At 47.9% G+C, this 20492-nt stretch overlaps 1 protein-coding gene across 1 annotated transcript; it reads left to right on the top strand.

The window, feature by feature from the left end:
* Positions 1-4576: 4576 nt before the first annotated feature.
* Positions 4577-16952, top strand: LOC130285353 (serine protease 53-like). The gene is made up of 14 exons (XM_056536713.1): positions 4577-4649; positions 4906-4935; positions 8131-8293; positions 8430-8722; positions 8812-8978; positions 10457-10700; positions 11085-11235; positions 11650-11912; positions 12015-12175; positions 12266-12494; positions 14284-14446; positions 14523-14791; positions 15708-15850; positions 15934-16952. Exons 1-14 carry the CDS (start codon positions 4577-4579, stop codon positions 16441-16443), a joined length of 2859 nt encoding a protein of 952 aa, XP_056392688.1. The 3' UTR covers positions 16444-16952.
* The last annotated feature ends 3540 nt before the right edge of the window (positions 16953-20492 follow it).

Below are 20492 nucleotides of genomic sequence, written 5' to 3'. Positions count from 1 at the left end.
TAAAGGATAAGAGAAGTGGTACTGTGCAGTGTCCATAGATAAATGATAAGAGAAGTGGTACTGTGCATTGTCCATAGTTAAAGGATAAGAGAAGTGGTACTGTGCATTGTCCATAGTTAAAGGATAAGAGAAGTGGTACTGTGCATTGTCCATAGATAAAGGATAAGAGAAGTGGTACTGTGCATTGTCCATAGATAAAGGATAAGAGAAGTGGTACTGTGCATATACACAGGACTGGGTGGTAAATGCTGAGATGGCAGGATTCTGGTAGCTTTACAATCATCCCATGTTCTGTATCCGCTCTGGTGCCTTCTCCGGGTGGGACTTGTACAGACAGGGATATAACCACTGGGAGCAGGAACGGGCAGCATTGTGTACGGGCTGTGTAGGTGTGACATTGTGTACGGGCTGTGTAGGTGTGACATCGTGTACGGGCTGTGTAGGTGTGACATTGTGTACGGGCTGTGTAGGTGTGACATTGTGTTCTGCTCATCCAGGCGTCGGGTGTTGTCCTGACACAATATAACTTGAGTCACGGCTGCAGGAATCTCCTGGGTGACTCCACAAGTGACAGCAGAGACTCCCCCGGGATGACATAGGGGAGATTTATCAAAACCTGTCCAGGGGAAAAGTTGCTGAGTTGCCCATAGCAACCAATCAGATCACTTCTTTCATTTTTGAAAAGGTCTCTGAAAAATGAAAGAAGCGACCTGATTGGTTGCAGCAGAGCTGACTGTATAGATCGGTTACAGCAGAGCTGACTGTATAGATCGGTTACAGCAGAGCTGACTGTGTGCCGCACTGTGCTGGATGTCTGGGGCCGAGCAGACACCTATGTCAGGGAGAGGGATGAGGCTGCACAGTACGCAGGGAAACAGCTGATGTTCAATTATTTTGCTCGAGATGTCAGCTGTCTGAAAGTGATGACATATGTCGAGAAAAATTATAGAACACTGGCATCAGTGCTGTGTACATCATCAATGTAGCTACCGTGAGTTATGCCAAGTATAATCCTGGAGTAGTACCAGTGGGACATTCCCTCGTGATGGCCTCTTCATGGCATTGTCCATGTGGTCTTCAGACCAATCTCCAGGTATCGTGTGGGACCAGTCGCTGATGAGGATTGGCCAATGTTCTAGTCTCGATGGCTGTCTTGCTCTGCACCATCACCTTTTTGTCCTTTTCGATGTGGCGAATGCAATGTTGAAGAGGAAACGTCACACCAGTCCTACTCCCAGGATTGTGGTGTGGGGGGGGGCATAATGTTTGGGAGACAGACCCCTCTAGTCTGCGTTCCAGGTACACTATTATCTTGGCATGGAACCAGTGGTACGGCCATTTCTCCAAAGGGTCCCAGGAGCCGTTCAAGACAATAACACCAGGCTGGGCTATATGATGATAACATAGACAGGGTCAGCTCACCACATTTGGAGGAATCGGTGGAACATTCTAAACCCACTACCACGGCCTGCAGCATCTCCGGACTTGTCTCCCATTGACCACATGGGGCGTCATTGGTTGGCAAGTGTGCGGGGAGCTGCCAGTGGTGAATCTAGATGATTTGTGTGTCCATGGGCATTCAAGATGGCAGAACATTCCTTGAACAACCATTAATAATCTCATTGATAACATGCCATGGCCTGTCAGTGCATGTATTTTTGCACGTGGCGCTCATACACGATGCTGAATAAGTAAAGATGTTTTGAATAATTTATTTCCACTGTTCGCATATCATTAAAATGTCTATCGAACCTGTTTCCACAATTCCACTACCTTTTATTCTTAGTGTTGCAATTTACCAATTTACATGCTGCATACTGTACATGCCTTAAGGTGCCCGCACGTCTTCAGAAGATGTCGCCCAAGTGTTTATTCAGCTTACAGCTACATTGTAAGTTCACCCCATACTCATCAACCTCGGTTGGCAAAATTTGGGATTAAAGAAGAACTATTCTGCAGAAAAATGTAGTGGATAATAATAGGGGATAAGTTTTAGATTGCACAGGGTCTGACCGCTGGGGACCCCCCACGATCTCCTGCACAGCACCCCAGCTCTCCCCAGTAACGGGGTGCGTTGACCCCACATGAAGTTGGTGGCCGACAAGCTCGATGGGAGAGCCGGAGATACTACATGAGGGGGCATGTCGGCAGCCGCTCCATTCCTGGGGACTACATGGGGGGGGGGGGGGGGGGGGTCCCAGCAGGGGTCAAGTCCTGCAGGAAGGCGTGGGAACATAGTTCCTGTACTTTTTTCACAGCAGGAACACCATTCCCATTAGCAGGACCAGCCCTTGAGTGGAAATCATGGGTGAGTTCCCTCATTTCTTTTTCCAGGACTTGACCCCTGGGTCCCAGCGGTCTAAAACTTATCTCCTATCCAAATTGTCCTGCATAATAGTTCTCCTTTAAGAAGATGGGAGGTAATCCACTCCAAGAGAGCTTTGGTGACACTTTAAATCTGCCAGTGCGTCTGACCTCCCTGATCACTTCGTGACGCCAGGGCACTGTTATCCTATACACGGTCCAAGGTTAAAGACAGCTTCTCCTGGGCCAGACACGGGGAATAAATGAACACACTGACGTCAGGAGCCTTGCTGGAACTAGACTGACTAACTCCTTCCCTGCACTGCACTATATAGGGGAGACTTTGGGGTTCTCATTGGCAGACAGGGTCACATGGGGTTCACTGCAGGGTCACATGGGTAGCCCCCTTAAAGGCACAATAACATCGAAAAAAAATATATGTATATAACAGTAATGAAATTAATTTAACAAAAGATATTATTCTGATATTATATACATACATAATTAATCCAACAACAGAACTTTAGTGGGCCCAACACCTTGTGCTGCCAGGCTGCCCGAGACAGTCCAAAACCACGGGACAGCTACTGGTGCTGGGACACCACATCCCCTCTTTTCATTCACCACATGTTTGGCCAATCTGAACATTTGGAATTGAGAGACCACCATACAAATTCGAGAGTCAGCCAGTCCTGGCAAATCGGTAGAAATGGAAGTCATCTGACCCCCAATACCATCATAAACATAAACACTCAACATGTGATCATCATCTGTGAAGAGAGTGTTAGGAGGCCCCATAAACATTGGCTAGTCGGCTGGTCCCACCAAAATCGGTAGGTGTAGTCAACAAGTGTCCAACGTATTTTGTAGCCTCTACAGCTGTTCATACTGACTATACGTGATAATGGACACCGGATGAAGGACAATGGATGGTGTGGGAACATTCTGAGAACAGTATTTACCGTATTTTTTGCCATATAAGGCGCTCCAGCATATAAGACGCACCCAATGAGGAAAATCTAGAAAATAAAGATTCTGAACCGAATACAATGTAAAGTATAGGACAGTGATCTTCAACCTGCGGACCTCTAGATGTTGCAAAACTACAACTCGCGGCATGCCCGGACAGCCGTTGGCTGTCCAGGCATGCCAGGAGTTGTAGTTTTGCAACATCTGGGGGTCCGCAGGTTGAAGACCACTGGTATAGGAGGTAATACGTGTCCCCGCCGCTCCGGACCGTCACCGCTCGTCACCGCTGCCCTGGATGTCACCCTCCATCGCTGTCGCCGTGTCCCCGTCGCTCCGGGAACATCTCTGCTGCCCGGTATCTTCGCTCTCCATCGCAGCCATCACGTCGCTAGGCACGCCGCTCCTATTGGATGACGGGAAGGCGTGCGCGACAACGTGATGGCGACGAAGGAGAGCGCCGGCCATGCAGGGAATCCCGGCATGGAGCAGTCATTTGCCGATCAGACAACGAGGAGCCAGGTAAGGTCCCTCCCGGTGTCCTGTATGCTCTTCAGGACCCCGCAATTTCCCCGTGGCGGTTCCGAACAGCCCGACTGAGCAGCCGGTTTAGTTTCACTTTCGCTTCAGACGCAGCGGTCAGCTGTGATCGCCATGTATGGAGGGTTAATACAGGGCATCATCGCGATTGGTGATGTCCTGTATTGGCCGCGGGTCCCGACCGTTGATGGCCGCAGGGACCGCCGCAATATGACAGGGTTTTAATGTGTATTTGCCGTATAAGACGCACCAACTTCCCCCCCCCCCGTCTTATACGGCAAAAAATACGGTGCTGGGAGATCATTCATGGACCATTCTGGAAAGATCCTTCATCCAACTACCGGCTGAAAATTTAAAAAAACACGCGACTTCTTTCCAGTCCATAATGGTCTGTTATCGGTCAGTAGAAGCCATCATTCACTGATCAATTTCACCCAACAGATTATAATTGTAGCTAAAATGTTCATCGTTGATGTGTACGGTACCTTCAGTAAGAACATGGGATACAAATAAGTGAACGTGATCTAGAAAAGTCCTTATGGTTGTAAGTAGATACTAGGTTGATCTGCAGCTCAGTGCCAGGCGGATGCTGCCAAGACGGATAAGATGAGGCATAAAAAGAGGCTCATGATAAGAACGTACTGTAACTTACCCATAAATCCTGCCGGTCAGCCACACATTCTAGACAGTCCTGAGCTGCATTGTTTGGGTATGATACAGTAAAGCTAAACGGGGTCCAGACCTACTGACCTTATTAACCCACGGAATGTCTAGGTCCCATTATCCTGACAAATTAGAGGAATCGGAGCCGCCCAGTGTAGACAACAACAGCCTCGGAGGTGACCTTATTACGGTGATAAATATAACCTCGGTCAGTGGAGATCTGAGACGGATCCTGGCAGCGAGCAGACACGCTCCTGTAATACTTACATAAATTATTATAATGTGCAGAATAACAGTAATAATGTGTAAAGGGAAAAATGCAGGCACCGCCATGATATGGATATACGTAGACTTCCTCCGGGCGTGGTGAATATTCAAGTTGTAAAACAGAAAAAATTATCATAAATAACCATAATCTGTGTCTCCCTACAGTTCTCCGGTCTGCGCCAGGCGCGGCAGCAGGTAAGAACCAACTAGGTATTGAAAGAGCTTTATTCGTCATTCAGTCCTCATTACAAGTCATACAATAAATTACAATCGCACAAAGCATGACAGTACAATATACAGCACAGGTTCCCTAAGCTATACACCGTACCACATGCTACACTAACACTCCGCTCCATCACTCGCTACATTGCTGCAAAGGTATTGAAAGAGATTTATTCGTTATTCAGTCCTCATTACAAGTCATACAATAAATTACAATCACACAAAGAATGACAAGACAATATACAGCACAGGTTCCCTAAGCTATACACCGTACCACATGCTACACTAACACTCTGCTCCATCACTCCCTACATTGCTGCAAAGGGATTGAACGAGATTTATTCGTTATTCAGTTGTCACTACAAGTCATACAATAAATTACAATCGTACAAAGAATGACAATACAATATACAGCACAGGTTCCCTAAGCTATACACCGTACCACATGCTACACTAACACTCCGCTCCATCACTTGCTACATTGCTGCAAAGGTATTGAACGAGATTTAGTCGTTATTCAGTCGTCATTACAAGTCATACAATAAATTACAATCACACAAAACATGACAGTACAATATACAGCACAGGTTCCCTAAGCTATACACCGTACCACATGCTACACTAACACTCCGCTCCATCACTCGCTATGTTGCGTCCAGTGAGATCCTACTAAATGAACAGACACCAAACCAGATGGATCCTATGAAAGTCAATAGGATCCATTGGGATCCGTCAATGTCCATTGTGCAAAGGACCGTCCATCTCTGGCTCCAATCGGAGTCTGTGCAGAAGCCCCCGACTGGAGCCTATTGGACCTTCTAGGACATATTAAAGGGGTACTCCAGTAGAAAACATTTATATATATATATATATATATATATCTCAACTGGTGCCAGAAAGTTAAACAGATTTGTAAATTACTTTCCCCCGTGATCTCCCTGCAGCAGCCCGCATTCTATGCGTAGCTGCGTCTGCAGTTTCGGAAACCGCTGGGCTTCTGAGACGGGGACGTGATGTCACGGCCGCAACGCCCCCTCCCATAGACATGAATGGAGGGGGCGTTGCGTGACGTCACGTCCCCTTCTCGGAAGCCCGGTGGTTTCCGAAACTGCAGATGCAGCTATGCATAGAATGCGGGCTGCTGCAGGGAGATCACGGGGGGTCACAGCAGCGGGCCCCCCGCGATCAGACATCTTATCCCCTAGCCTTTCGATAGGGGATAAGATGTTTTTGCCCGGAATACCCCTTTAATTCTTCCAGTACTTTTTAGCGGCTGTGTACTACAGAGGAAATTCTTTTCTTTTTGGATTTCTTTTCTGTCACAACTACAGTGCTCTCTGCTGACTCCTCTGTCCATGTCAGGAACTGTCCAAAGCAGGAGAAAATCCCCATAGCAAACCTCTCCTGCTCTGGACAGTTCCTAAAATGGACAGAAGTGTCAGCAGAGAGCACTGTGGACAGACAGAAAATAAATCCCAAAAGAAAAGAATTTGGACAGAGAGCACTGTGGTCAGGCTGGAAATAATTACACAACTTCCAGTGGAGCATACAGCAGCTGATAAGTACTGGTTAAACAGAAAGTTAAACAGATTTGTAAATTACTTCTATTAAAAAATATTAATCCTTCCAGTACTTATTAGCTTCTGAAGTTGAGTTGTTCTTTTCTGTCTGACCACAGTGCTCTCTGCTGACACCTCTGTCTGTCTCAGGAACTGTCCAGAGCAGGAGTGGTTTGCTGTGGGGATTTTCTCCTATTCTGGACAGTTCCTGAGACTGACAGAGGTGTCAGCAGAGAGCACTGTGGTCAGACAGAAAAGAACAACTCAACTTCAGCAGCTGATAAGTACTGGAATGATTACATTTTTTTAATAGAAGTAATTTAGAAATCAAAGTAAAAACAAAGGGAAAAAAAAAGGAAAAATAGCCAGCACAACAACCGAATACACAGGTGCCCGCTGCTGTGGCAAATACAAAATGTACAAAAAAGAAAGTTGCAACGGCAATCTAGGTCAAAAAAATGGAGGCTCTTAGCGCACTTTTTGATCAAAATGTGTCCCCCCATCCACCACGCGGAGGTGGCCTCATATCGGATTGGACCCTAACATGATAACTCACCTCTGCTGTGCATATAGCCTCTGACTGTGTGACATGTTGAAATCAGTTTAACTTAAATGTTTTTCACTGGAGTACCCCTTTAAATATCTATGTCCTGTTTTATGGATAAGCTCCAGACGTTCTAGGCCTGGAGGACATCTTGATGTGACATCCATTGCTATATGCACCAGTGGAGGCCCAACACTGTTGGGAGGTATGGGTGGAGATCGGTGGATGCAGTGTGCAGCTCTATCTCCCCTATCCGTATCCTCTAGGGTACGGAATAATAGAGGAAGAATGGGTAGATAAAAGTGGGGAATATGTAGAGCGCTCCTGCTAGTAAAGGACGGACTCAAGACGCCACGGTATCACAGGACGATTTATTCAAATATTTTCGGACAACGCGTTTCGGCGCTCGCACGCGCCTTCATCAGGTCCACAAACAAATAAGTTAGGTGCGCCCTGAGGTGCCAACTGTGCATGTGTGGCTCGCACGCGCCTTCATCAGGTCCACAAACAAATAAGTTAGGTGCACCCTGAGGTGCCGACTGTGCATGTGTGGCTCGCACGCACCTTCATCAGGTCCACAAACAATTAAGTTAGGTGCGTCCTGAGGTGCCGACTGTGCATGTGTGGCTCGCACGTGCCTTCATCAGGTCCACAAACAAATAAGTTAGGTGCGTCCGGAGGTGCCGACTGTGCATGTGTGGCTTAAGCCAGACATGCACAGTCGGCACCTCAGGACGCACCTAACTTATTTGTTTGTGGATCTGATGAAGGCGCGTGCGATCGCCGAAACGCGTTGTCTGAAAATATTTGAATAAATCGTCCTGTGCTACCGTAGCGTCTTGAGTCCGTCCTTTACCAGCAGGAGCGCTCTACATATTCCCCACTTTTATCTACCCATTCTTCCTCTCAGAGAAGTTGTCACTTCCCATCCCCCAATGCTCTCGGCATCTCGTAGCACAATCTATGGCCTAAAATGTCTTCATGGTGTATCACCGATCCCCACTGCAGTAGATTGTATATCAATGGTTCATAGAACGCCTCACTGTATCCCTGTTCACATTGCAGATTGTGGGAGACAGGGATTACATGCCAGGATCTTCGGAGGAGACAGGGCGATCCCGGGGGAATGGCCATGGCATGCCACTCTGAGCTTCAACGGGAAGCCATTTTGTGGAGGAAGCCTGATCTCTGAGAAATGGCTCCTCACGGCTGCTCACTGCTTCGAAAGGTACGTTTCACGAAGTGGAAATAGGAACAAAACACTTCTTATTGGAAGGAAATCCATTCCGGTAGATCATAGAAGTGATATCCCATGGTACCATTGACTACTGTTGACTTATGTTGACTTTGTCCTTAATTTCAAGTACGGCCACTGAAGATAAAAGGGACCCCACACAGTGGAGAGTACACCTGGGGGTCACCAGAATGGGATATGAGCCCGAGGAAAACTCAGCAGTCACCATTAGGCCATCCAAGATTGTGATACACGACAGCTATGTCAACTACATCCAAGGATATGACATTGCCCTGGTGGAACTGTCCATACCCGTAACTTTTACGAGATTCATTTCTCCGGTTTGCCTCCCAAAGAGTACCCACCGATTTAACCTGCGCAGCACCTGCTATGCCACTGGCCTTCAAGATGTTCCAGATGGTGGTGAGTAGAGGGCAAGACCATAACTTTATCTTCTCTCTTCCATTATTGCCAGCCATATTTTCATTACATGTCCATGTTTTTTCCCATAGTCCCCTTGGACAGTCAGAGGTCACTGCAAAAAGTCTCTCAAACACTGATTGGTTGGAAAACATGTAACTGTATCTACAATAGTCATAAGAGCCTCGACGTGTCCAGCCCTGCAAAGGCCAGCATGCTGTGTATCGTTGACACTTTTGGACATAAAGGTCCCTGTCTCGTAAGTAATGTTGACCGTGACCTCATGTATACAGTGATCCCTCAACTTACAATGGCCTCAACTTACAATAGTTTCAACATACAATGGTCTTTTCTGGACCATTGTAACTTGAAACCAAACTCAACATACATTTCTACAGACAGTCCAGATCTGTGAAACGTGTCAATGGCCGGAAGAACCGACCAATCAGAATGGGCATTCACTGGTAAAACCCCTGTATTACTGAAGTGCATGCACTGACTTGTGTCTGGTAGCGCCCCCTACAGTACAGGGAGGTATTACATGTTTTGTACTCTTTACCTGTATTACTGAAGCGTATGCACTGACTGGTGTCTGATAGCGCCCCCTACAGTACAGGGAGGTATTACATGTTCTGTACTCTTTACCTGTATTACTGAAGTGTATGCACTGACTGGTGTCTGGTAGCACCCCCTACAGTACAGAGAGGTATTACATGTTCTGCACTCTTTACCTGTATTACTGAAGTGTATGCACTGACTGGTGTCTGGTAGCGCCCCCTACAGTACAGAGAGGTATTACATGTTCTGTACTCTTTACCTGTATTACTGAAGTGTATGCACTGACTGGTGTATGGTAGCGCCCCCTACAGTACTGGGAGGTATTACATGTTCTGTACTCTTTACCTGTGCCAGGGTTAGCTGCTCCTTTGGACACCAGGTGAGGGCAGCTCCATGTTATTTTTTAGGACACTGTGTACTGTACAGGGACCCTGAAGAAGCTCCTGTCCTCTACATAGACAGTGGCCCACGATATGTTTTGTCGGGCTGTGTGCCAGATTCTGGCGCATTGCACCAGAGATTTTGTCTGCTCCGGAATTTGTACCAGAATTGAAGAGAACCCGACTAACTCTCCATTTTACTAAGAAAACCCGAAAAAGGGGCATGACCATTGTGAAAAGGGGGCGTGGTTACCGAAAAGGGTCGTGTTCCCGATATTTTCACAAAAACCCAACATAGTTACTAAGGTTTCCACATAAAATGTGGTGGATTTAAACTGAGGAAAAATCCGACAGATCAGAACATGTGTAAAAAAAAGCAAAGTGTAGGGAAAGTGGAAAATGTAGGGAAACCTTAGTAAATTCTGTGGAAAAAAATTCTAGGAAATTAAAACCTACAAAGAAACCTACACAACACTCTTAGTACATCAGGGCCAGTGATTTACAGCTCCCAGCAGATCTTTCTTACTTTTCTATGTAAGGATTTGCTTTATCTATATTGGTTATCTACTTATTTTTCTTTAATCCTCACTTTTTCCTATTTTTGGATGACATTTTGGTGGCTTCAGAACCAATCACAAGGTTTCCATAGAGTTATGGTCTCAACATACAATGGTTTCACCATACAATGGTCATCCTGGAACCAATAAATATTGTAACTTGAGGGACCACTGTATTAGGTACAATGAGAAAATTACGGAACGTCTCTGTAACTATCCTTCTTCTGTTCTGTGTGTATCAGGGAGACTCAGGGGGTCCCGTAGTCTGCAACGAAGAAGGAGTTTGGTTCCTTGCCGGAGCCATCAGTTTTTCCCAAGGTTGTCACCTACAAGATAATCCCACCATTCTGACTTCAGCGTCCTTCTATCAAAACTGGATCCAGCAGTCCACGGATTCCTCTGCAACCTTCTCTGACCAGTCCAGTACTGTTACCGTTGATGAGGATAATGATACCTGCAGTGACCTTCTCAGTAATCTGACCTCAGGTAACCTCTAGGACTGGACATACCCCCTGGCTCCTCAAGATCTAGACTCTCGGCAAGGTACATATAGACAAATTTTACCAAAATTTAAGTAAATACTTGTGAAATGGCATCAAAGCCAACCAGAGCGGACCTGCTCAAATCACCGACATTGAATTGAATGTAGTAGGATGATATTTTTGACAAAAACACAAAGTTCGATCATATAGACCCTAGGCACATATAGTGCTGCCTTCTCAAAGATCCTCTTAGCTCGAAAGTTGTAGAAACTCACAACTGGTTCCTTGTCTCCCAAAAATATCACCATTACTACATTGACCTTAATTTTGCCACTGAAAGAAATTGATAAACGTTCTGTATAAACCGTCTTCAAATGTTTTTTCCAAGGATGTGGATATTCCGACATTGAAACTTTTGGCTCGGTAAGCCCCGGGCCTTGGCCTTGGCAAGTGGACCTATGGAAAGAGGATCAGCGGGCGTGTGGAGGGGCTCTGATCTCAACCAACTGGGTTATAACTGCCGCACAGTGCTTCGTTGGGTGAGAGAATCCACAAGGATAGAATGGGAGGGGGGGGGGGGGGATTGGGCACCATGGATAAAGAGGTAGAAGAAGAAAGACTGGAGGTGGTGGGTTTATGGGAATGGTTTGGGAAGATTGGGAAATATAATGGGTAGAAATGGGGAATATGAAGTAGACTGGTATGGGAGTCATTGAAGTAAGATGGTGGAATTATGGGAAAGTCATGGTGCAGATCAGTCGTCTCAATCTGTGGTCCTCAAGTTGTTGCAAAACTTCAACTCCCAGCATGCCCGGACAGCCAACGGCTGTCCGGGCATGCTGGGAGTTGAAGTTTTGCAACATCTAGAGGGCCACAGTTTTAGACAACTGGTGTAGAATCATTGTGTCCTTGTTCATTGTGTTTCGCATTTGGTCTTCCTTTCGGTCATGCAGCCTGGACCCTTCCGATTCCCCATCAGACTGGTCGGTCACCGTGGCCTCCGGGACTCAAGCAATGAGGCAACTTGCCGTGCAGAAGATCAGTATTCACGGATCCTACATCACTCCAGAACAGGGGAGCAACGTGGCCCTCGTCCAGCTTTCCATGCCAGCACCATTAGGTCCCTACACCGAGCCAATATGCCTTCCCCAATCTTCCCATAAAATTCCATATAACTCCTCCTGTTGGTTTAGCGGCAACGATGGAGATCAACCAGGTGAGATCCTCCAGATCTGTCTTCCTATAAGTATCCCGACCAAGAAGACATCCCACTGAACCCAAATCTTAGTTCTGACCAGTTTTCTCTTGTGTCCTTCAGGTGCCAAAATACAGTCTTCCCGAGGAGTGAAGATGGATCTGGTTGGCCCTAACCAATGCAACTGCATTTATAGTCGTCCAAATTCTGACCATCCCAGTATCTCTATACTGCCTGGCATGATATGTGCCACTAGGCCGGAGAATATTGGGGACCAGTGTCTGGTAAGTGCCAGGTACTATAGTCTTATGATCTCTGTGTAGCACCTCTAGTGGCAGAAGAATGAACCGTATTTCCCACTATTTTCTCGGCAGAATGATTTCGGGGGACCTCTGGCCTGCAGGGAGAATAAGACCTGGTTCCTGATTGGAGTACAAAGCTTTCGAGGAGGTTGTGACACTTTACTGCCTGAGGTGTTCACTGATCTCACACAGTACGAAAGTTGGATATTCCGGGAGACACGAGACGCCGCCTTCCGACCACAGTTGGATACTCGCCCTCCAGAGCTGGATACAGATAGGTGCTCATATAATAGCCCAAGAGGTAAAGAGCAGCCGGGCCGGATATGTATGTGGCCGATCTAAGACCACATGGTGAGGTCCTAGGCTGGTGACATCACAGCTTTCCTACTGTAAGTGATGACATCACTACTCTCCAACCATTGATGATGACATCATTACTCTCCCACTATAAGTAATGGCATCACCACATTCCAGTTGTTAGTGGGAAAACATTCCATTTTTAAGATCTACACTTCAGAACATAAATAGTGATCAGAGGATAAATGGGAGATCTACCCATCTACACGGGGTGACTTTTCTGAAAAAAAAAAAAAATGGGTTCTTTATCTCTGTATATACATACAAACATGAGGGAGGGGCTAATGTAGGCCGGACCACTGCATGGGAGCTAATGTAGGTGGAGCCAGTGCTGAGGAGCTGATGTAGGTGGGGCCAGTGCTGAAGAGCTGATGTAGGTGGGGTCAGTGCTGAGGTGCTGATGTAGGTGGGGCCAATGCTGAGGAGCTGATGTAGGTGGGGCCAGTGCTGAGGAGCTGATGTAGGTGGGGTCAGTGCTTAGGAGCTCATGTAGGTGAGGCCAGTGCTTAGGAGCTGATGTAGGTGGGGCCAGTGCTGAGGAGCTGATGTAGGCAAGACCAGTGATGAGGAGCTCATGTAGGTGGGGCCAGTGCTGAGGAGCTCATGTAGGTGGGGCCAGTGCTGAGGAGCTCATGTAGGTGGGGCCAGTGCTGAGGAGTTGATGTAGGTGGGGCCAGTGCTGAGGAGCTGATGTAGGTGAGGCCAGTGCTGAGAAGCTGATGTAGGCTGGGCCTGTGCTGAGGAGTTGATGTAGGACGGGGCCTGTGCTGAGGAGTTGATGTAGGCGGGGCCAGAGCAGAGGAGTTGATGTAGGTGAGGCCAGTGCTGAGGAGTTGATGTAGGTAGTGCCAGTGCTGAGGAGCTGATATAGGTGGGGCCAGTGCTGAGGAGCTGATATAGGTGGGGCCAGTGCTGAGGAGCTGGTGTAGGTAGCGCCAGTGCTGAGGAGCTGATCTAGGCAGGGCCAGTGCTGAGGAGCTGATCTAGGCAGGGCCAGTGCTGAGGAGTTGATGTAGGTGAGGCCTGTGCTGAGGATTTGATGTAGGTGAGGCCTGTGCTGAGAAGCTGATGTAAGTGTGGCCAGTGCCGAGGAGCTGATGCAGATGTTGCAAGTGCCAAGGAACTGATGCAGACAGGGCAGTGCTGAAGAGCTGATGTGGTCGGGGCCAGTGCTGAGGAGCTGATGTGGTCGGGGCCAGTGCTGAGGAGCTGATGTTGGCGGGGGCCAGTGCTGAGGAGCTGATGTTGGCGGGGCCAGTGCTGAGGAGCTGATGTGGGCGGGGGCCAGTGCTGAGGAGCTGATGTGGGTGGGGGCCAGTGCTGAGGAGCTGATGTGGGTGGGGGCCAGTGCTGAGGAGCTGATGTGGGTGGGAGCCAGTGCTGAGGAGCTGATGTAGACAGGGCAGTGCTGAGGAGCTGATGTGGGCAGGGCCAGTGTCTGGGAACTGATGTGGGCGTGGCCAGTGCTATTTCCAGTTATAATTGGTGATAACTTTCCAGCTATACATCACTTGTCCTCCTCTATTCACATAGACTAGCTAATACCTCCTCACCAGTCTCCTGCCATGTCTGATGCCATCATTACTCCAGTGATAACATCACAACTATGAGTGATGCCGCTGCTACCAATAATGACCTCATTACAACTTGGCCACAAGTGATGACATCACCATTCTTTGACTAAACCATCAATGATGACATCACAACTTCTCGAATTTAATTGTCTATTGCAGCTTGCGGACGGTCAGTCACTTCTCCTGCCCCAGGCTCTATTGATGGCGTCACAGAGAAGACGTGGCCATGGCAGGTCAGCGTACAGCTGTACGGATCCCACGTTTGCTCCGGTGTACTGATCGCAGAAACCTGGTTTCTCATCGCCGCTCACTGCATGCCCAGGTATTACAGGGTGGTTAGGGGTGGGTCGTCTCTACATGGTACCAGCTCGGTGCTTACATATGGACTTTCTCTGTAGGTATACCACCATCAGTGAGTACACAGTATCACTGTCCAGACAGTTCCAGGATAAACCCAATCCCCGAGAGGTGACACGTAAGATCAAGAGAGTGGTGCCCTACCCTGGATACAAGGCGAAGACTGGCGAAGATGACCTGGCACTGGTGGAGATGTTCTACGGAATTACATTCAGTGACTACATCATGCCCATTTGCCTCACTGATGAGCAGTCTACATTTCCTCCCACTAAATGTTGGGTCAGCGGCTGGGGAAGATTGCACCCCACAGGTAGGCCACTGAGATTTATACACCGGAACATGGTTGGACCTAATACAATGTTCACCCAACGTGAGGTGTCTGGGCTCAAACCCACCACAGTTTCTAATGTGGCCACTAGACTAATATTGACGTCTCGAAACCTTAGCCCGGAACTGCCCATAGACATTAGGATTATGTTGTGGAATGCCAACAATATAGTGCAAAGAGAAGAATTGCAGTTGCCAAGTGGTGAAAGCTTTATATCTTGCTTAAATTATCAAAATGGGTCATAGTGGAAGAGAGAACTGAGAGCTCCGTGGAGCTCGTGGGCGCCAAATCCGTTTGGAGGGCTTTTCGCTTGGTCCTGCGAAACCTGTGACCTGTTTTGATGGCTTAGGGTAGGGTCACACGTATTGCATCCGCACCATTTTTCACGCTGCGGATGTGCCGATGACGTCCCGTGTGTCCTGCATGTCTAATCATAACACCAATCCAATGCTACGAGCAGACTCACAGGGATATGCAGGTCTGTCGTAAACTGTGCACGCATGCGCAGTTTACTCTCTGACATCACAGCCGCTCTCTGCCTAGCTTAGGGAGCAGGTGGAGCAACTGCGACATCTGTGGGTGAACTGCGCATGCGCGCGCTGTTTATTACAGATTCACAGATCCCTGTGTGTCTGCTCGTAGCAGCAGATTGTTGCTATGAGCAGACACACAAGACGCACGGGCACGGCAAGGGGCTCACTCTGGTGACAGTCATCAGCGCTGCGTCAAATGTGCTGCGGATGCGCTGTGTGTGACCCTACCATATATAATTGGTATATAACTAATTTATGTTGAGGCCATTGTAAGTTGAGGGATCACTGTACCTGGTGGCCGGACCTCCAGGACATTCAGATATTCTTCCTAGACATCATTTGATCAATGTTCTTCTCTTATCCAGACAGCATCTCCTCCACTCTAACCCTGAGACACCTGGAGGTCTCTCTGTTAGACATGAAGAACTGCGGAGCTCAAGAAAACATTATACAGAGTGGAGGACGATTGTGCGTAGCCGGTAAAAGAGACAACACGTTGACCTGCCTGGTAAGTACATAAAAAGCAGAGGGATATGATGGGAGCGGAAAGTCCTAAAAAAAACTCCTGACCATCTATGTCATTTCCCTCAGATGGATTCCAGTGCTCCACTTGTATGCCAACCAAAGCCTGGTGGTCCGTGGTTGTTGTACGGTATCACCAGCCAGAGTTCTCCACCCAAGAAGAATTCATGTCCTGGAAACTTCACCATAGTCATGTCCAAACTGGCCTGGATCCGAGAGGTGGTTCCCAGAAAGGACCTCAGTTACTTGGACAGTATTAAGACAAATGACTCTGTTCCTTCTTCCAACACAACAAGTGTTCCACCACCCCTACCCAGCACAACACCGATCCCGCACACCGCCAACACCACTTATGGCAACGTCACCATCAAGACAGGTGGTCCTTGCCCAGGTAACAACATGGGGGATGGAGTCACTTGTACTGGACACACAGCCACCACTCCCCACATCGTGAGCTCCACCACTAAAGATGGGAACCAACGCACCAACTCCACAACGGGCTCCGGTGCAGAATCCTTATGGTGGGACCGATCTACACATTGTATTCTGCTTCTCCTCAGCTTTAGTCTGTGCCGTTGAGGAACCTCAGATACTTGTAGCTGGTTTTTGAGCCTCATGAGCAGAATTCGTGATAAGTGTTCATCAGGGACGTGCACACATTGACAAGAAAGGCGGCTTGAGCCCCTGCCCTTTTGACACTGGGGCATCATAATGTGGGCAGTAAATAATTAATTATGAGAAGTGCCCTTTTTTTTCACTTCAGGCCTTGACCCCTCAAAATATCTGTGCACGTCCCTGGTGTTCATACCCACAACATTTCCTTTCCACAAGTCTACATGGAATCAGAAAACATGAAGCTGTTATACCACAGATGACCACTGGGGGCAAATGTTTATCTAGTCTATTGTTACTTACACTTTGTAGACTCTTCTGAAGAGGATGGATGTATACCTCCCCTGGGGGCGGAGTTATGCAGATTTGTCATGTAAATAAGTCATTTCTTAAAGTAACTGAGTACACGTAGGAGGATTAGCATTATGGTTCAGACTTTGTATATATTTCTTTTTATTGCAGACAGTCTTTTGAAACATTTTTGAATTTTTTTTAAATCAACTGGTGCCAAAAAAGTTAAACAGATTTGTAAATTACTTCTATTTAAAAATCTTAATCCTTTCAGTATTTATCAGCTGCTGTATGTTCCAGAGGAAGTTCTTTTTGAATTTATTTTCTGTCTGACCACAGTGCTCTCTGCTGACACCTCTGTCCATTTTAGGAACTGTCCAGAGTAGGAGCAAATCCCCATAGCAAACCTATCCTTCTCGGGACAGTTCCTAAAATGGACAGAATTGTCAGTATAGAGCACTCTGGTCAGACAGAAAGGAAGTTCAAAAAGAAAAGAACTTCCTCTGGAGCATACAGCAGCTGATAAGTACTGGAAGGGTTAAGATTTTTAAATAGAAGTAATTTACAAATCTGTTTAACGTGATTAAAAAAAAAAAAAAAAAAAAAGCCACAGGACATTCTAAGCCAGTGGTCTCAAACCATGGCCCTCCAGATATTGCAAAAATACAACTCCCAGCATGCCAAACACCTATCTGCCTCCTCCAGAGGATCCACACTGATCATGAAAGGTAAATCAAGGCTTCCCTTTTGCAAAACTTCAATTCCCAGCATGCCAAACACCTATCTGCCTCCTCCAGAGGATCCACACTGATCATGAAAGGTAAATCAAGGCTTCCCTTTTGCAAAACTTCAACTCCCAGCATGCCAAACACCTATCTGCCTCCTCCAGAGGATCCACACTGATCATGAAAGGTAAATCAAGGCTTCCCTTTTGCAAAACTTCAACTCCCAGCATGCCAAACACCTATCTGCTTCCTCCAGAGGATCCACACTGATCATGAAAGGTAAATCAAGGCTTCCCTTTTGCAAAACTTCAACTCCCAGCATGCCCGGACAGCCGTTGGCTGTCCGGGCATGCTGAGAGTTGAAGTTTTGCAACATCTGGAGGGCTACGGTTTGAAACCACTGCTCTAAGCTGTACAGTAGACTGCTTCTCTATGCAGCACTGTTTTAAGCCCCCACAATTAGATAGCAGGTGGGGGTAGTACCAGAAGTAATGCAGTCCCTATATCCCAGTGTACCAGGTGGAGGGGGGTGTGGCTCGGTTTTCGGGCCACCAATGGGAACAGTCGGTGTCTTTACGCAACATTTCATCAGTCGGGTATTTCGCTTTTGGTTAGGATTAATCGTGTAAGACATAATAGCGATATTAGGATGTGTGTACCATACAAATAGGTGGGGCAGCCCAATATCCAAGGGAGGGGGGCGCTCAGTTCAGGTTGGTTCCATCTTTCTTTCAGAGGGGCACATTTTAAAGAAGCACCCCAGGATTATTATTTTTTTTTCTTCCATAGGCTATTATTAGAGAATAACGTAGAGGTTCTTGTGTACGCCTTGTGCTTACCTGTTTTAGCTGATGTGGGAGGCATGGAATTCCATGAATTAAATGATGTCTTAATGCTGCCTACATTTTCCATGAATCCCCTGACTCTGCAGAGAGTGGGTGTGGAGTCTGATCACTGCACCTGGTTATCTAATTAGGCTGCTGGTGCTGGCTGCAGGTGAACTGATTCGACTCATAAGTGGGTTGGGGTCAGTTCACATTATGTGCAGATTTGATTAGTTTTTTTTTTTTGGGGGGGGGGGGGGGAAATTGTCAGTGTTCACATGTGTATGCTGCATTTTGGCTGTTTTTGCTACAATTTTCCACATTTTTTTTACCGCCATTTTCTCAAATACTGTAACAAAGCACCATTTTTGCAACAAATTATAGGAAAAACACAACAAGAACGGAAACAAAAATGTGGCAAAAAAACAAAGTGTGAACAACATTCTTATATCCTGATCCCATAAAGAGAGCAGCAGTATACATATAGAGCTGGGAGGGAGGAGTCTGGAAGCTAGCAGGAGCAATTTGATAGGTGGTGATGTCATCCCGTAGTTCACAGGAAGTCAGCTGACCCAGGACTGACCACTTCCTGGGTTAAACACTGTGATTTTCTGTGGGTCAGACTGGTGATCACATGACCTAGTTACAGTAATAAACCGCATGGATGCAGCTGTGCTGGAATGAAGCAGATGGCTTTGTAAGAGCAGACTACAAAAAACAAAACAAAAAACCTTCTTTACCTTTTTTCCCCCCCTTCCCGATGTCTTATGGTCGCTACATTTTTTATGTAATAGCCTTTGTAAAACTACAATTACCAGCGTCGCCCCCACCGGGATGTCATTGCCTCACTGTGAACAAATCTATGAATATTTGTATAATTTCAAATAAAATAAAAAAAATTATAAATTTTTTGTTATATAAAGGTTTTATGTTTTCTCATCTGTTATTCTGATTTACGTGAACTTTGGAACCTGTGGACACGTTCTGGTGATGAAACCTTCTTTGCTCCAAGAGCGCAACACGTCCCCATCCAGATACAAAATTTATACGTGTAAAGGCAAGGTCACATGTATCCGCAGGGTATGTGACGTTGCGGATGAGCTACTGACTGTCGCTAGAGTGTGCCCCCTGCTGTGCCTAGAGTGTGCCCCCTGCTTTGCCTAGAGTGTGCCCCTGCTGTGCCTAGAGTGTGCCCCCTGCTGTGCCTAGAGTGTGCCCCTGCTGTGCCTAGAGTGTGCCCCCTGCTTTGCCTAGAGTGTGCCCCTGCTGTGCCTAGAGTGTGCCCCTGCTGTGCCTAGAGTGTGCCCCCTGCTTTGCCTAGAGTGTTCCCCCTGCTGTGCCTAGAGTGTGCCCCCTGCTGTGCCTAGAGTGTCCCCCCGCTATGCCTAGAGTGTGCCCCCTGCTGTGCCTAGAGTGTGCCCCCCTGCTGTGCTAGAGTGCGCCCCCCGCTGCGCCTACAGTGTGCCCCCCGCTGTGCCTAGAGTGTGCCCCACGCTGTGCCTAGAGTGTTCCCCTTGCTGTGCCTAGAGTGTGCCCCCTGCTGTGCCTAAGAGTGTCCCCCCCGCTATGCCTAGAGTGTGCCCCCCTGCTGTGCCTAGAGTGTGCCCCCCTGCTGTGCCTAGAGTGCGCCCCCCGCTGCGCCTAGAGTGTGCCCCCCTCTGTGCCTAGAGTGTTCCCCTTGCTGTGCCTAGAGTGTGCCCCCTGCTGTGCCTAGAGTGTGCCCCCTGCTGTGCCTAGAGTGTGCCACCTGCTGTGCCTAGAGTGTTCCCCCCGCTGTGCCTAGTGTGCCCCCCTGCTGTGCCTAGAGTGTGCCCCCCGCTGTGCCTATAGTGTGCCCCCTGCTGTGCCTAGAGTGTGCCCCCTGCTGTGCCTCGAGTGTGCCCCTGCTGTGCCTAGACAGTGCCCCCTGCTGTGCCCTAGAGTGTGCCCCCTGCTTTGCCTAGAGTGTGCCCCCCGCTGTGCCTAGAGTGTGCCCCCCGCTGTGCCTAGAGTGTGCCCCCTGCTGTGCCTAGAGTGTGCCCCCTGCTGTGCCTCGAGTGTGCCTCCTGCTGTGCCTCAAGTGTGCCCCTGCTGTGCCTAGAGTGTGCCCCCTGCTGTGCCTAGAGTGTGCCCCCTGCTTTGCCTAGAGTGTGCCCCCTGCTGTGCCTAGAGTGTGCCCCCTGCTTTGCCTAGAGTG

The sequence above is a fragment of the Hyla sarda genome, chromosome 8, assembly GCF_029499605.1.
Source record: "Hyla sarda isolate aHylSar1 chromosome 8, aHylSar1.hap1, whole genome shotgun sequence".
NCBI classification, from domain to species: Eukaryota; Metazoa; Chordata; class Amphibia; order Anura; family Hylidae; genus Hyla; species Hyla sarda.
Note: the sequence above shows the minus strand (reverse complement) of the source record. Positions and strands in the feature narration are given on the sequence as shown.

What these genes read in the sequence shown, in the direction of transcription:
- LOC130285353 (XM_056536713.1), top strand. Translation starts at nt 4,577, where the DNA reads ATGTCTAGGTCCCATTATCCTGACAAATTAGAGGAATCGGAGCCGCCC. An exon ending in AGACAACAACAGCCTCGGAG is followed by an intron (nt 4,650 to 4,905) that starts GTGACCTTATTA and finishes GTCTCCCTACAG; the next exon opens with TTCTCCGGTCTGCGCCAGGC. An exon ending in TGCGCCAGGCGCGGCAGCAG is followed by an intron (nt 4,936 to 8,130) that starts GTAAGAACCAAC and finishes TTCACATTGCAG; the next exon opens with ATTGTGGGAGACAGGGATTA.